Source organism: Oncorhynchus mykiss, chromosome 7 (genome assembly GCF_013265735.2).
Source record: "Oncorhynchus mykiss isolate Arlee chromosome 7, USDA_OmykA_1.1, whole genome shotgun sequence".
In the NCBI taxonomy this organism is placed as follows: Eukaryota; Metazoa; Chordata; class Actinopteri; order Salmoniformes; family Salmonidae; genus Oncorhynchus; species Oncorhynchus mykiss.
In genome coordinates, this window is record NC_048571.1 from 58,534,147 (window position 1) to 58,552,498 (window position 18,352).

General features: G+C 43.8%; 1 protein-coding gene across 5 annotated transcripts in view; it reads left to right on the forward strand.

The window, feature by feature from the left end:
* The window catches only part of LOC110528980 (cadherin EGF LAG seven-pass G-type receptor 2), an 86,804-nt gene that overhangs the window by 31,949 nt on the left and 36,503 nt on the right, over positions 1 to 18,352 (forward strand). For all 5 annotated transcript variants that reach the window (XM_036983630.1, XM_036983628.1, XM_036983626.1 and 2 more), the window contains exons 2-3: positions 2,994 to 3,701; positions 15,651 to 15,873. In XM_036983630.1, the coding sequence (XP_036839525.1) occupies positions 2,994 to 3,701; positions 15,651 to 15,873 (931 nt within the window). The remainder of the gene's footprint in view (positions 1 to 2,993; positions 3,702 to 15,650; positions 15,874 to 18,352) is intronic.

Below are 18,352 nucleotides of genomic sequence, written 5' to 3' on the forward strand. Positions count from 1 at the left end.
CAGTAGTAAAGTCTAGAGTAGGATGAGCTGTCCTTGTATGTGAAGGGAAAATTACACTTCAGATGTGTATAGCTCATTATGCAGACAACTGAATAGCCTCGTCATCTTATTAACCCTTTGGATACAGGGAGATGGATGTCTGCATTGTGAATACATGTATAAACGGTAGCTACTAGAGAATGGTGATCAGTCAAGGAGAATTCTAGGCACTATGTTATTGTGAAACGTTGTCTTTCATTACGGGGTTAGGAGTAGACATATAGTGCCTTCAGAAAGTATTCATACCCATTGATTTATTCCACATGTTGTTACAGCCTGAATTCAAAATTGATAAAAAAAAAATAATAACACCCATTTACACACAATATCCCATAATAACAGTGAAAACATGTTTGCAAATGTATTGACAATGAAATACAGAAATATCTCACACCCCTGAGTCAATACTTTGTAGAAGCACCTTTGGCAGCGATTACAGCTGTGAGTCTTTCTGGCGAAGTCTCTAAGAGCTTTCCACACCTGGATTGTACAATATTTGCCCATTTTTATTATTTTCATAATTCTTCAGGTTCTGTCATTGATTGCTGATCATTGCTAGACAACCATTTTCAGGTCTTGCCATAGATTTTCAAGTAGATTTAAGTAAACTGTATCTCGGCCACTTGGGAAACATTCAGTGTATATTTGACCTTGTGTGTTTTAGATTATTGTCCTGCTGAAAGATACAGTGCCTTGCGAAAGTATTCGGCCCCCTTGAACTTTGCGACCTTTTGCCACATTTAAGGCTTCAAACATAAAGATATAAAACTGTATTTTTTTGTGAATAATCAACAACAAGTGGGACACAATCATGAAGTGGAACGACATTTATTGGATATTTCAAACTTTTTTAACAAATCAAAAACTGAAAAATTGGGCGTGCAAAATTATTCAGCCCCTTTACTTTCAGTGCAGCAAACTCTCTCCAGAAGTTCAGTGAGGATCTCTGAATGATCCAATGTTGACCTAAATGACTAATGATGATAAATACAATCCACCTGTGTGTAATCAAGTCTCCGTATAAATGCACCTGCACTGTGATAGTCTCAGAGGTCCGTTAAAAGCGCAGAGAGCATCAGGAAGAACAAGGAACACACCAGGCAGGTCCGAGATACTGTTGTGAAGAAGTTTAAAGCCGGATTTGGATACAAAAAGATTTCCCAAGCTTTAAACATCCCAAGGAGCACTGTGCAAGCGATAATATTGAAATGGAAGGAGTATCAGACCACTGCAAATCTACCAAGACCTGGCCGTCCCTCTAAACTTTCAGCTCATACAAGGAGAAGACTGATCAGAGATGCAGCCAAGAGGCCCATGATCACTCTGGATGAACTGCAGAGATCTACGGCTGAGGTGGGAGACTCTGTCCATAGGACAACAATCAGTCGTATATTGCACAAATCTGGCCTTTATGGAAGAGTGGCAAGAAGAAAGCCATTTCTTAAAGATATCCATAAAAAGTGTCGTTTAAAGTTTGCCACAAGCCACCTGGGAGACACACCAAACATGTGGAAGAAGGTGCTCTGGTCAGATGAAACCAAAATTGAACTTTTTGGCAACAATGCAAAACGTTATGTTTGGCGTAAAAGCAACACAGCTGAACACACCATCCCCACTGTCAAACATGGTGGTGGCAGCATCATGGTTTGGGCCTGCTTTTCTTCAGCAGGGACAGGGAAGATGGTTAAAATTGATGGGAAGATGGATGGAGCCAAATACAGGACCATTCTGGAAGAAAACCTGATGTAGTCTGCAAAAGACCTGAGACTGGGACGGAGATTTGTCTTCCAACAAGACAATGATCCAAAATAAAGCAAAATCTACAATGGAATGGTTCAAAAATAAACATATCCAGGTGTTAGAATGGCCAAGTCAAAGTCCAGACCTGAATCCAATCGAGAATCTGTGGAAAGAACTGAAAACTGCTGTTCACAAATGCTCTCCATCCAACCTCACTGAGCTCGAGCTGTTTTGCAAGGAGGAATGGGAAACAAATTCAGTCTCTCGATGTGCAAAACTGATAGAGACATACCCCAAGCGACTTACAGCTGTAATCGCAGCAAAAGGTGGCGCTACAAAGTATTAACTTAAGGGGGCTGAATAATTTTGCACACCCAATTTTTCAGTTTTTGATTTGTTAAAAAAGTTTGAAATATCCAATAAATGTCGTTCCACTTCATGATTGTGTCCCACTTGTTGTTGATTCGTCACAAAAAAATACAGTTTTATATCATTATGTTTGAAGCCTGAAATGTGGCAAAAGGTCGCAAAGTTCAAGGGGGCCGAATACTTTCGCAAGGCACTGTATGTTTATCTCCCAGTGTCTGGTGGAAAGCAGACTGAACCAGGTTTTCCTCTAGGACTTTTCCTGTGCTTAGCTCCATTCCATTTATTACAAGTATAACCATACCCATTATTACAAGCATACCCATAACATGATGCAACTTGAAAATATGGAGAGTGGTCCTCTGTAGAGTGTTGTATTGGATTTGCACCAAACATAACATGTTGTATTCAGGACAAAGGCTAATTGCTTTGTCATGTTTTTTTTGCAGTATTACTTTAGTGCATTGTTGCAAACAGGATGCATGTTCTGGAATATTTGCATTCTGTACAGTCTTGCTTCTTTTAACTCTGTGGTGGCTGCATCACTTATTGCACACAGTGAGTCCATATTTAGGCTTGCCATACCAAAGGGGTTGAATACTTATTGACTCAAGACGTTTCAGCTTTTCATTCTTAAAATTAATTTGTAAAAATGTTGAAATACATAATTCCACTTTGACGTGTGTGTGGTGTGACAAAAAAATCTAAATTTAATCCATTTTAAATGTAAAAAATGTCAAGGGTTGAGAACTTTCTGAAGGCACTGTAAGTAATGTTTGTGATGTAAATCTAGATTTTGAAGCATTAATACTGTGTCCCCTGCGTCTCTCCTCTTCCTCTCCTGTCAGATGGGATCCACTCCGTGTCGGCCCAGTGTCTGCTCCAGGTCACCATCATCACAGACGAAATGCTCTCCAACAGCATCACGCTGCGATTGGCCAACACCTCCCAGGAGCATTTCCTGTCCCTGCTATTGGCCCAGTTCTTGGAGGGCGTGGCCTGCGTGCTGTCAGCAGACCGCGAGGACGTCGTAGTGTTCAACATCCAGGATGACACAGACGTCAGCGCCCGGATCCTCAATGTCAGCCTGTCTGTGGCCGTGCCCAGGGAGGGCCCGCGTGGGGGGGGAGAGGGGTCCCGGGGGGGCGGAAGAGTGGACAGAGGGACAGCAGGGGCCAATGGAGCGGGAGAGTACTTTGGTTCTGAGGAGCTACAGGAGAGGTTGTACCTGAACCGAAGTCTGCTGGCCCACATCTCCTCCCAGCAGGTGCTGCCCTTCGATGACAACATCTGCCTGAGAGAGCCCTGCGAGAACTACATGAAGTGTGTGTCCGTGCTGAAGTTTGACAGCCTGGCGCCATTCGTGGCGTCCGACACCATCCTTTTCCGACCCATCCACCCCATCGCCGGGCTGCGCTGCCGCTGCCCCACGGGCTTCACAGGAGACTACTGCGAGACAGAGATCGACCTGTGCTACTCCAAACCCTGTGGAACCCACGGCCTGTGTCGCAGCAGAGAGGGAGGCTACACCTGCGAGTGCCTTGATGACTATACAGGTAAATGACCTCTCTCTCTCTTGATTTGATGTTGAATTATAAATTAAGATATTTCACTTCGTAACTGACGTAAGTGTCACAAAAAGCAAACTATTATAAAAACCCAAAAGATGATTTGGATGTGTTTGCAGCATGTCCTGTATTTATAGTGAATGGCCTCATAACCGTCAGACACAACGGCAAGAGTAATGTTGTTTCATATTCTCACTAAGTGGCCATAAAGTACATTTTAATGTCGAATGTCCCATTGGAAATCAATCTTGTTAATGAATTATTTAATTCATTCATTCCGTCCTACTCTCCGGTCTACAGCCTGGCTAAGGGCCTATACAGTGATGACACCCGTTCAGCTGGACAAATGCAGCGCGGTGACTTATTGATTTTAATAATCCCTGGACCAATGAGGCGGAACTACATTAAACATGAGCCAGCCTGTTAACTGTTCACACTTCCTACCCTTCCCCATTGTCTGTCTGAGAGAATGAAAAGGGCAGTCTGTGTGTGAGTTGACAAGTTAAAAAAAAACAACAACATACATCTCAATCCGGCAGGGATCAATGAGAGATTATGAACTTGCATGAAGGAAGTGTGTGTGGGAGGAAGTCTGGATCACCATCACGTTCTGTCTTGGTTGAGCTAACAGGGTCTTACAGTGTGAGTGCTATGAAGATTAGCCAGGTCCATGGTGCACCAGAGTGTGATATTGCCTTCCTGGGGTCTATCTTATAGCGTTACAGTGATGAGTGTCTCTGAATGGGGAAAACCATAGCAATTTGGCCGGTCAGCAGCAGAGTAGCTCTGAGAGGAATAATGGAAGGAGGTGCTAAATTATGGATGGCTACAGATTGAAAGAGGGAGAGCGTCTCCTGCCTGTAACAATGCCCCCTGGTAAAACATAGCTGGGATGGATCAAATGTAACTAAACTGTGTAAAGGTGGTGGGCTCTGAGGAATGGTGGATAGGAAGAACTTTTAAAAGCTTCCGTCTTTGAAGATGGCAGTACTCTGTTATTCATTACTATCTCAGTCCCCAACTCAAATGGGTTCACTTTTAAAGTCTTCTTTTTTTACACTTAAAGCACATTTAGGGAGGAACGATTATGCATACACTGCGTTAAATATTGTCATATCCTGAAAATATCAGAGGATCTGCTTTCTCTCTGCTTAAGGTGAGAGTTGTAGAATGAGAGGGAATGAACATATGCTAATATGCTAATATGAGCAAATACCAGAGTCTTTGCCCTCTGTTTATCAAAGGGTTGTGGGGTTGAATGAGAGTTAATTTAATTTCACCCGAGCCCTGCTCTCTCCCTATGCTACATACAGTATGTTCTTTGAAGTTAACTGCTGCTCTAGTTAGATAAAAGCATGACATGTGGTTGGATTCTCGCTCCTTTCTATAAAGATGGATTAATCTTTTCTGGTATCCTTTTTAATATTTAATTTAATTTATTTCACCTTTATTTAACCAGGTAGGCCAGTTGAGAACAAGTTCTCGTTTACAACTGCGACCTGGCCAAGATAAAGCAAAGCAGTGCAACAAAAAACAACAACACAGAGTTACACATTAACAAAACTACAGTCAATAACACAATAGAAAAATCTATATACAGTGTGTGCAAATGGCATAAATAGGCCATAGTAGCGAAGTAATTACAGTTTAGCAAATTAACACTGGGGTGATAGATGTGCAGATGATGAGATGTGCAAGTAGTAATACTGGTGTGCAAAAGAAAAAGTAGATAAAAACAATATGGGGATGAGGTAGGTAGTTGGATGGGCTATTTACAGATGGGCTGTGTACAGCTGCAGCGATCGGTGAGCTGCTCAGATAGCTGATGCTTAAAGTTAGTGAGGGAAATATAAGTCTCCAACTTCAGCCATTTTTTTGCAATTCGTTCCAGTCATTGGCAGCAAAGAGTGTGGGTGACCATAATATGTTGTGCTAGTGAGTGATTGATTGTGTAGGCTTAGTCACTGAGGTTCAAGTTGAGCACCATTCTTTCTCATGTACCGCTGTGGATGTGTGAAAACTGAACTGTGGAGGACGATGGTTCGTGGTGTGTGTCTTGTGAGTCGGGTGTAGGAGGAGCAGAGGGATCCTCATCAATTGCACTTAGATCAGGACTGTACAGCCTGTACGGCCCAGCTCAGTTCAACTCAATCTACTGGGCCTGCCTGCCGGGTAATAGGACTATTAATATGATCCAGACATACAGTACACTTGTGTTAGCTGATGATTTATGATGTATGTATCACGCTTTCAGGCTTGCTCTAATATTTGCTGAAACAAGGCTGAGAGAGCAGTCAACCTGTCTCCTCTCAAAGACAGGGCTGGGTTGATGGGCTTGTCCTGGATGGAATCCACAGCTCCTGCTGTTCAACATGACTGACAGTTGGATTTGACACTGTCCCGCTGTGCCGAGAGTGTGTGTGGGCTCAATTGGCTGGTGTGCGTGTTTGAGGGTGTTGTGTTTGGGTGTGTGTGAGTCAGAGGGAGTGTGTGTATGTGTAGATGCTGAATTGCCTGCTCCAAGTGTGTGTGTGTTGGGTTCCGTGGGCGGGTCCAGATGGCAGTATGATGGAAGCGAGAAAAATAACAGAGCAGAGCAGCCATCCATTTTACTCACGTTGTGAAGGGCAAAGCAAATGATTAAGTCTGGTTGACTGTCTGGAAACAGAACAAATGGACAGAAAACCCGCGCATCATTAGAATGCAAGTGTTAACTCATAACCCGCAGTCCCCGTAGCTGGGTTTAGGGTCATGAAATATTGTGTGAATGATAGGAGAGTGGGGATCAAACGGATTAAATAAAGAGAAAATAATACATAATTAAAACATAAATGTATCATTCTTGTGCAATTCATATCTATAGCCTACATTGAGGTTATTCTTTCATTAGTTGTATCTGTCGTTAGGGAATTAGTTTACTTCCAAAGCAAAGTATAAAACATTGTCTCCTCAACTGTAGAAGGTTATAGCTCAGCCTCTGAATATCAAAAAAGCTAAACAATATCCCCATATGCATCAGAGTCACGTCGTTCCCTGGTATTTAACAGCTTGTTTCTTGCAGAACGCATCGCTGTTATACAGTGCATTCGGAAAGTATTCAGACCCTTTGACTTTTTCCACATTTTGTTACTTTATAGCCTTATTCATCAATTAGAAAACATTTAATATATATACCTTATTTACATTAGTATTCAGACCCTTTACTATGAGACTCAAAATTGAGCTCAAGTGCATCCTATTTCCATTTATCATCCTTGAGATGTTTCTACAACTTGATTGGAGTCCACCTATGATACATTCAATTGATTGGGCATGATTTGGAAAGGCACACACCTGTCTATATAAGGTCCCACAGATGACAGTGCATGTCAGAGCAAAAACCAATCCGTGAGGTAGAAGGAATTGTCCATAGATTTCTGAGACAGGATCGTTTCGAGGCACAGATCTGAGGAAGGGTACAAAAAAATGTCTGCAGTATTGAAAGTTCCCAAGAACACAGTGGCCTCCATCATTCTTAAATAGAATACGTTTGGAACCACCAAAACTCTTTCTAGAGCTGGCCGCCCGGCCAAACTGAGCAATCGGGGGAGAAGGGTCTTGGTCAGGGAGGTTGATCAATAACCCGATGGTCACTCTGACAGAGCTCCAGAGTTCCTCTGTAGAGATGGGAGAACTTTCCAGAAGGACAACCATATCTGCAGCACTCCACCAATCAGGCCTTTATGGTAGAGTGGCCAGACGCAAGCCACTCCTCAGTAAAAGGCACATGACAGCCCGCTTGGCGTGTGCCAAAAGGCACCTTAAGGACTCTGACCATGAGAAACAAGATTCTCTGGTCTGATAAAATCAAGATCGAACTCTTTGGCCTGAATTGCAAGCGTCACGTCTGGAGGAACCCAGGCACCACTCATCACCTGGCCTATACCATCTCTACTGTGAAGTATGGTGGTGGCAGAATCATGCTGTGGGGATGTTTTTCAGCAGCAGGGACTGGGAGACTAGTCAGGATCGAGGGAAAGATGAACAGAGCAAAGTACAGAGATCCTTTATGAAAACCTTCTCCAGAGCACTCAGGACCTCAGACTGGGGCGAAGGTTGACCTTCCAACAGGGCAACGACCCTAAGCACACAGCCAAGACAACGCAGGAGTGGCTTCGGGACAAGTCTCTGAATGTCCTTCAGTGGCCCAGCCAGAGCCTGGACTTGAACTCAATCAAACATCTCTGGAGAGACCTGAAAATAGCTGTGCAGCGACGCTCCCAATCCAACCTGACAGAGCTTGAGAGGATCTGCAGAGAAGAATGGGAGAAACTCTCCAAATACAGGTGTGCCAAGCTTGTAGCATCATACCCAAGAAAACGCTGTAATCACAGCCAAAGGTTCTTCAAAAAAGTACTGAGTATCAAAAACATGTTGGGTCGTTTTAACAGATTTTTAAATTTCCATATAACCGGTCAAACTGATGTTAATTTTGCTTGGAAAATCTTTCCCATTTTTTGGGCTTATTGCATTTTCTCCGTGGTCCCTAAACATATTTGCTGCTTGAGAGGAACAGAAATGGAAGAGGAAAGGAAAACAAACTTTACCTATGTCAGCTAGATTGAAGGGTTCATACTATCAATTTATGATGTTATTCTGGTGAAAGGGGCAATAAGTAATGACAGAAGAGAAGCTGCATCTTGACTAAGAAATAGCTTACCAAGATGCCAGAAATTATATGCCGAAACAACATATGCCTATCGGGTGCGGGCCTCATAGTCCGGCGGTTACGGATGGGTTATTAGCAATTGTGGTTGGGTGCGGGTGAACAAACAGCTGACCTGTGCATCACTATCGCATACATACAGGTCGTTATTGTAAAAGAGAATGTGTTCTCAATGACTTACCTGGTTAAATAAAGGTTAAATGTTTGGCAGAGTTACTCCACCTCAAGATTTCCATTTGGTGAAAGGCTTGGCACACGCATACTCTGGCTCTCATTCAGGCAAATGAGAAATAAGTGCACTCAGGCTATCCGGAAGGCCAAAGTGAGTTACTTTAAGGAGCAGTTCTCTCTCTGTGGGTCTAACCCCAAGAGTTCTGGAAAACAGTTAAAGAAATGGAGAATAAACCCTACTCCTCACATGTCTCTTAATGTTGATTATGTGGTTGTTACTGACAAGGAGCACATGGCTGAGCTCTTTAATCCCAACTTCATTAAGTTAGGATTCCTATTTGACTCAGCCATGCCTCCTTGCCCGTCCAACATTTCCTCATATTCCAGCCCTTCTAATGCGACTAGCAATGCTCTTCCCTCTTTTCCCCCTGCCCCGCTACAAAGTTACTCTCTGCCGGTGGTCACTGAGTCCGAGGTGCAAAATAAACTCCCTAAACTTGACCCCCAAAAACATCTAGGTCAGATGGTTTAGACCATTTCTTCTTTAAGGTTGTAGCCCGATCATTGCCAAGCCTATCTCTGACCTTTTTAACCTGTCTCTCCTCTCTGGGAAGGTTCCTTGGAAGGCAGCCACGGTGCGTCCTTTATTTAAAGGGGGAGAGCAAGCTGATCCTAACTGTTATTGGCCAATTTCTATTTTGCCTTGTTTTTCAAAAGTGTTGTAAAAACTTGTCAATAAATAACTGACTGGCTTTCTTGATGTCAACAGTATTCTCTCTGATATGCAATCTGGTTTCTGCTCAGGTTATGGATGTGTCACTGCAACCTTAAAGGTCCTCAATGATGTCACAATTGCCCTTGATTCTAAGCAATGTTGTGCTGCTATTTTTATTGACTTGGCCAAAGCTTTTGATATGGTAGATCATTCTATTCTTGTGGGCCGGCTAATGAGTATTGGTGTCCCTGAGAAGTCTTTAGCTTGGTTTGCAAACTACCTCAAAGAGTGCAGTGTATAAAGTCTGAACATCTGTTGTCTCAGCCACTGCCTGTCACCAAGGGAGTACCCCAAGGCTCGATCCTAGGCCCCACGCACTTCTCAATTTACATCAACAACATAGCTCAGGCAGTAGGAAGCTCTCTCATAAATTTTATATGCAGATTATGGTCTTATACTAAACTGGCCCCTCCCCGGATTTTGTGTTAAACGCTCTAGAACAAAGCTTTCTTAGTGTCCAACAAGCTTTCTCTGCCCTTAACCTTGTTCTGGACACCTCCAAAACAAAGGTCATGTGGTTACTACTTCTGAGAGTTTAGAGCTTGAGGTAATCACCTCATACATTGTACTTGGAAGTATGGCTCAACTGTACACTGTCATTCTTTCAGCACATATCAAATATGCAGGCTAAGGTTAAATCTAGATTTGGTTTCCTCTATCGTAATCGCTCCTCTTTCACCCCAGCTGCCAAACTAACAGTGTTCAGATGACCATCTTACCCATGCTAGATTACGGCGATGTCATTTATAGATGGGCAGGTAAGGGTGCTCTCCAGTGGCTAGATGTTCTTTACCGTACGGCCATCAGATTTACCACCAATGCTCCTTGTCGGACACATCACTGCACTCTATACTGGTCATCCAGTCGCAGGACCCACTGGTTGATGCTTATTTATAACACCCTCTTAGGCCTCACTCCCCCCTATCTGAGATATCTACTGCAGCTCTCATCCTCCACATACAACACCGTTCTGCCAGTCACATTCTGTTAAAGGTCCCCAAAGCACACACATCCCTGAGTCGCTCCTCTTTTTAGTTCGCTGCAGCTAGCGACCTGAACGAGCGGCAAGAAACACTCAAACTGGACAGGTTTATCTCCATCTTTTCATTAAAAGACTCAATCTTGGACACTCTTACTGACAGTTGTGGCTGCTTCGTGTAATGTATTGTCGTCTCCTTGGTGCTGTTGTCTGTGCCCAATAATGTTTGTACCATGTTTTGTGCTGCTACCATGTTATTGTCATGTTGAGTTGCTACTATGCTGTGTTGTTATCTTAAGTCATTCTTTATGTAGTGTTGTGATGTCTCTCTTGTTGTGATGTGTGTTTTGTCCTATATATATATATATTTTATCCCAGCCCCCATCCCCGCAGGAGGCCTTTTGCCTTTTGGTAAGCCGTCATTGTAAATAAGAATTTGATTTAACTGACTTGCCTAGTAAAATAAAAAAACGACTTTTAGCCTTTACGTTTACAGTGTTTCATACTGCACTGTAAACTACACTACATGGCCGAATGTGAATACCTGCTCATCAAACATCTCATTCCAAAATCATGGGCATTGATATGGAGTTGGTCCCTACTTTTCTGCTATAACAACCTCCACTCTTCTGGGAAGGCTTTCCACTAGATGTTGGAACATTGCTGCAGGGACTTGCTTCCATTCAACCACGAGCATTAGTAAGGTTGGGCACTGATGTTGGGGGATTAGGCCTGGCTCGCAGTCAGTGTTCCAATTCATCCCAAAGGTGTTTGTTGGAGTTGAGGTCAGGGCTTTTGCAGGCCAATAACGTTTTTCCACACCGATTTCTACAAACCATTTCTGTATGAACCTCACTTTGTGCATGGGGGCATTGTCATGCTGAAACAGGAAAGGGCCTTCCCCAAACTGTTGCCACAAAGTTGGAAGCACAGAATTGTCTACAATGCCATTGTATGCTGTAGCTCTAAGATTTCCCATCACTGGAACTAAGGGGCCTAGCCCGAACCATGAAAAACAGCCCCAGACCATTATTCCTCCTCCACCAAACTTTACAGTTGGCACTATGTATTGGGGCAGGTAGCGTTCTCCTGGCATCCGCCAAACCCAGATTTGTCCGTCAGACTGCCAGGTAGTGAAACGTGATTCATCACTCCAGAAAACACCTTTCCACTGCTCCAGAGTCCAATGGCGGCGAGCTTTACACCACTCCAGCCGTCGCTTGGCATTGCGCATGTTGATCTTAGGCTTGTGTTCTGCTGCTTGGCCATGGAAACCCATTTCATGAAACTTCTAGACATTTCCACTTCACAATAACAGCACTTTCAGTTGACCGGGGCAACTCTAGCAGGGTAGAAATTTGACAAACTATCTTTTTGGAAAGGCGGCATCCTGTGATGGTGCCACGTCGAAAGTCACAGAGCTCTTCAGTAAGGCCATTCTACTACCAACGTTTGTCTATGTAGTTTGCATGGCTGTGTGCTCGATTTTACACACTTGTCAGCAACGGGTGTGGCTGAAATAGCTGAATCCACTCATTTGAAGGGGTGTCCACATACTTTTGAATATATATAGTGTATTGCTAAACACACTCTGCCCCATATGAAACACTCTGCCCCACATGAAAAGAGGCTCCACAGAACAGGGCTGTTGTGGCATACTGTTTTTCTTTGATCAAGCAATGTTGTATGTTGTGTACTTACTCTGTAGCCAACAGTACAAACATGCTGAGAGCTTTAGAATTCCGCGTTTGAAGTCGTATTAATCAACTCAAAGATCAAAGCATGTAGGAATGCCTCATGGAAACGTTTCAAAATGACCCCGACGGCTGCTGCAGGCTCTGAATGGGCAGCAATCGGATTGTGATCATAGATTGTGTTTTGTGCTTTATTCAATGCATCCCACAGAATGTCTCTGTTTTAGTCCCTCACCTCTGATCTAGGTAGTTGTTAAAATAAGCCCCGTCATTGTTGCCTCATGTTAGCCTGTTGTCTGGTCCAGGTGCATCACCTGGGCTATGATCCCACCTGGGTTTGACCAGTGGGATCACAATTATGCCACTCTGTCACCTTCACTACTAGTGAGTGGAATCAGTGGATGAGATATAGAATAGTTTTCTACATGGACCTGATTTATACTGAGTGTACAAAACATTAAGGACACCTGCTCTTTCCATGACAGACTGACCAGGTGAATCCAGGTGAAAGCTGATCCCTTATTGATGTCACCTTTTTAAATCCAACTCAATATTAGAAAGGTGTCTTTAATGTTTTGTACACTCAGTGTACATGTCAAGTGTATCCTCACAGCAGATTCACAGTATGTTTGCTGTTAAATAAGCCCTGTTGAGTGTGTCGACCCAGTGTTGAGTTCTCTTTGCCTTCAGCAGAGACTATGCCGATATTCGGACTCTACCATTCTGTTTCACTTAGGGGAGGAGACCATACGTTTCAGTTACCTGAAGATGCAGAAACATCCTATCCAGGTCTGTAGAGGAGTCTCAGCACGGGGAGTTAATTACAGCACGGGGTTTAAACCCCCTGCGCATTCACACACATTTTAATAGCAGCAGCTTAACAATTACACACATCTTTACGACACTATGAACCAGTCGTAGTGATCATAGACTCTGTTGTCACAACATGGCCGCTGAGGGCTGTGAATGGTGTCTGTGTACTAGCCTATTCTACTGGTGATTCTCATCTCCCGTGATAATTGGCTATTGTTTGATAAGCAGCTCTCTCTCCTCAGTCTGTTAGAGCTGAAGATTAATTATGGAAGAGATGTGTTTTTTGTTCTTTGTTGCATAGAAAATGATGTTTTGGATGTCTGGACAAAACCCAATTTCAAAAAAATCTGAATGCCTTGTCAACTCAGTTTTGATATGTGGTGGTTGGAGACGAGGCATCTGGAGACCCATCTGTGTGAGTGTTAAACCTTGCACATGCTTTGGTGAACCGAATGGGTGAGCTCGCATACTCCCTTAAAAAACAACAACAAGCTGCAATAGTACTGTTTGTCTATCTGGGATGCCGTAGCCAGTATACTCTCAAGATAACTCAAGAAATGCTTCATTAATTTAAATGTTTTGTCGAAGAGATCTTAGTCCCAGTATTTTACCCCTGACAAAGGTGTCTGGTGCAGTATTTTTCAAGTGAAAATTCCAACGGTTCAGGTTGTAGCTCAACAAAATGTGGAAAAAGTCAAGGGGTGTGAATACTTTCTGAAGGCGCTGTATTTTCTAATAAGTTCAATACATTTATTTGATTTCCTACTAAGTTCAGTACATTTTTTATGTCGGTATTGTTGAATTTCATTTAATGTCTGGATTCCGTGATTCTGTCTGTGTTCTCCACGTTGCGGAATTCATAGGGCCAACAGTCCACTCATTATGCATCCTTGACTTGAATGGGGTCTCCCGTTCTATTCATTATATTTCTATGGCATCACATGCAGTCAGGAGTGGAGGAGAGGAGATGTGTTAGATTTTTCTTGCTGTTCAAACGGTTATTACGGAGACTGGTCATTTGGCTGGCAAATTGTGTGTGGACTCACAACAGCAGAGCATCTCCTCCTCCCTAAAACCGAGCGGCACCTTCGCCAGGATCCCTGCACATTTTGACAGCCTTAATGATTCATGCTGGCAGTAAACAGACAGTTAGAGAGGGAGGGATCTGAAGGTGTGCACCTAGAGCAGGGGAAATGCTGTCTAAATAATTGATTGAGGTGAAATTGTGACTCTGGCAAGATCCTCCCATCGTCACGCGGCCCAGTTCACCTAGCAACCCAGAGCTGTTGTTCCAAGACCCTGCACCTGTGGCGGGCGGGTGTCCCAGAGGGATGCTTGACAAAAAAAACACTGGCTCTGTTTATTCTCAGGTTACCATATAGACAACAGAACAGGCTCGGGTGTCTGCAGGACGGAGACCGGATGCTCACTATTGATTCTTACTGGCTTCTATATGTTTTATAGACACCGAGGTGGGATATATCCACTAGAGTAGAATTTTAGCTTTGCTGGTAGGTATTTTGGGGTAAACAGAATATTAACAAATGTTCAGTTTGAGTGTAAGATGATTGCATATAGTTTTCTTAGTAAATTAATCAATAATGATCTAAAAATATTATAAATACTATAAAAATATTGTTCTCTTTTGATGCGGCGTGCAATTATAACTCTGGAGAGAAGAATACAGAACATTAACGTTGAAGGCTCACAGAGAATGAGGCCACTGTAGTGCCCAAGGTGACCTTAGAAGAAGTACACTACTATCCCAGCGTGCCACTTTCCTGTTGATGTTTGACCACATCAAGCCATGACTCAATGTCCAATCTTCCCCTCATTTGTTTAAAGAGACAGAAGTAACGTGTTGCCCGAGGCGAGTTGCTGATTAAATTCCACACGACTCATGCAGCTATAGTTTTTTTCTGTTTCTGGGTGACTAGCAGTAGCCAATTGTTCCCAAGCGCCATCAACAAGAAAACGGCAACACATTGTCATGGTTCACCAGGGCAAAGTGACTGTTCTTCTGCCAGTGTAGCCCACCATGGTGCATTGCTGATTGTACTGTAACAGTACAGTCAGCATAGGATAACATGTTTTAATTCACATCTTGTCAACGTGTAATCCATAATAACCACAACAGCCTTGGAGTTGAATGAATGAAGGAATGAATGCACCCTACAACAGTAGTGAAACAAAGGGTATCCTTAATTGTCTTAGACTGAGAATCCTGTGATTAGCGAGGATGTACAACGCAAGTCATGTGTCTCTATAGTCTATAGAGATATTGTCTGTGTGGTGTGTACAGGACCGTACAGTAACACGACACACAACGGAAGTGTTCCACACTGCTGAGTGGCTCTGACACAAACTCCAGCTCGTGCAAAGAGGCGTGCAGTCTCGTCATAGCAACTGCAGCCTCTCATCCAGAGACTGGAGACAAATAGAAGTTGTGAGCGCTGGGCTGCACAAAGCATGGAGGCTTAATAACAGTGACAGTTTCCCCCTGCCATAGCACTCTGTGACTCCCTCGCTCTCTCACATTCCCTTCCCCTCTGTCCCTCACGACTCGTGCTAAGTTTTGGAGGCATCTTGCCATGCCCCATATTGAACTGCTGCGGTGGTGTGGTGAGAATTGACACTAGTAAAGTTGAACTGGAAAGGAGGACCAATGGGTTTAACCCACACACAGTCCAGGGCTGGCACTGATTTGTCACCTTGATACGGGTTAATTCTGACTCGTCTCACTTTCTCTTCACCTCTCTATTCCTCCCTCCCATCTCTGTCCATCTTTCTCTTCCTCCAGGCAAGTGGTGTGAGCTGTCGTGCCGCTCCGGGCGTTGTGCCCCAGATGTGTGTAAGAACGGGGGCACCTGTGTGAACCTGCTGGTGGGAGGATTCAAGTGCGAGTGTCCGTCTGGCAGTTATGAAAAGCCCTACTGTGAGATGACCACCAGGAACTTCCCCCTGCAGTCCTTCCTCACCTTCAAGGGCCTCCGCCAGCGCTTCCACTTCACCCTCTCCCTCTCGTAAGTACAACAACCACCCCACCCAGTGGCACATGGCCATCTCAGTCATTCCCTTTCTCAATACAAAGTATATCCCTAAATATACTACTGTGATTCACTCCACCTCTCTCTTTCTTTCTCCCACTACTTCTCCCTCTTTCTCTTTTTTTTATGCCTCCTCTCTTACACTGCACATACTCTCTCTCTCACTCTCTCTCTCTCGCTCTCTTTCTCTCTCACAAGTATCCCACAACTGCCCTTATACTCTCACACTCACAGCTCTTATAGCCTGTGATGCATGATGATTCCTCCTCTCCTCTCATTGGCTAAGCATCCTGGTGTTTCATAAGTTATTGAATCATTTAATAGCTGTAGTCTTTAAAAGTCTAATCTCTTCTAGCAGGGATTGGGTTCCCCGAGCATGGTGAGTGAGTATGTATGTAATGTATGTATGTGTGTGCGTGTGTGTGTATGACAAAATATCTAAAGACACTGAAGCAGCAAACTTTGTGAAAATGAATATTTGTGTCATTCTCAAAACTTTTGGCCACGACTGTACGTACATATTTTTGTCAGATGTTACTATGGAATACTGAAGTATAATTACAAGCATTTCATAAGTCTCAAAGGCTTTTATTGACAATTATATGAAGTTGATGCAAAGAGTCAATATTTGCAGTGTTGACCCTTCTTTTTCAAGACCTCTACAATCCGCCCTGGCATGCTGTCAATTTACATTCTGGGCCACATCCTGACTGATGGTAGCCCATTCTTGCACAATCAATGCTTGGAGTTTGTCAGAATTTGTGGGTTTTTGTTTGTCCACCCGCCTCTTGAGGATTGACCACAAGTTCTCAATGGGATTAAGGTTTGGGTAGTTTCCTGGCCATGGACCCAAAATATTGATGTTTTTTTCCCCGAGCCACTTAGTTATCACTTTTGCCTTATGGCAAGGTGCTCCATCATGCTGGAAAAGGCATTGTTCGTCACCAAACTGTTCCTGGATGGTTGGGAGAAGTTGCTCTTGAAGGATGTGTTGGTGCCATTCTTTATTCATGGCTGTGTTCTTAGGCAAAATTGTGAGTGAGCCCACTCCCTTGGCTGAGATGCAACCCCACACATGAATGATCTCAGGACGCTTTACTGTTGGCATGACACAGGACTGATGGTAGCGCTCACCTTGTCTTCCCCGGACAAGCTTTTTTCCTGATGCCCCAAACAATCGGAAAGGGGATTCATCTGAGAAAATGACTTTACCCCAGTCCCCAGCAGTCCAATCCCTGTACTTTTTGCAGAATATCAGTCTGTCCCTGATGGTTTGTCCTTGAAAGAAGTGATTTCTTTGCTGCCCTTCTTGACACCAGGCCGTCCTCCAAAAGTCTTCACCTCACTGTGCGTGCAGATGCACTCACACCTGCCTGCTGCCATTCCTGAGCAAGCTCTGCACTGGTGGTGCCCCCATCCCGCAGCTGAATCAACTTTAGGAGACGGTCCTGGCGCTTGCTGGACTTTCTTGGGTGCCCTGAAGCCTCCTTCACAACAATTGAACCGCTCTCCTTGAAGTTCTTGATGATCCGATAAATGGTTGATTTAGGTGCAATCTTACTGGCAGCAATATCCTTGCCTGTGAAGCCTTTTTTGTGCAAAGCACAACATGTTATTCGAACTCAATCAGCATGACAGAGTGATCTCCAGCCTTGTCCTCGCCAACACTCACACCTGTGTTAACGAGAGAATCACTGACATATCAGCTGGTCCTTTTGTGGCAGGGCTGAAATGCAGTGGAAATGTTTTTTGGGGGATTCAGTTCATTTGCATGGCCAAGAGGGACTTTGCAATTAATTGCAATTCATCTGATCACTCTTCATAACATTCTGGAGTATATACAAATTGCCATCATACAAACTGAAGCAGCAGACTTTGTGAAAATGTATATTTGGGTCATTCTTAACTTTTGCCCACGACTGGATGGATGGATGGATGGAGAGGTTTCTAATGTGGGTGAATGAGAAGAAGCCCAGCTGCCTGAGAACTTACTGTTTCTGGACTGGCTCCTTGCCTAACTGAGGGCATTAATCAGAGACCCAGGAGTCCCATCTTATTACACTCAGTGGTGACTTTGAGCTGTGAGTCAGCGTGTGGCCTATTTCTTCTCCTCAGTTGCTCTCATCGAGGTGAATCTGGAGATGTATTGTCTGCCCCGAGGGTTTGTGCGTGTGCTGTTGCATGTCTGTCTTGCTATTAAATCACACACCTGGGGTACCCTCATCCTGGGATGCCTAAATATTTTGGAAACATGTATTCGCTCTCAATTGACAGCCATCCAGTTTTACATCAGCACTAGTTTATAATGGGTGTCATTTGTCTGATACAGGTAGAGCAAGTTGTATTTCAAGACCATTATCACAGCCTAGTATCTTGTTGGAAGGTTCCAGGGGAGGGTGGTGCTTTGAAATAAAACCGATGAGGACTTAACACTGAACACAGTCCATCACACTGA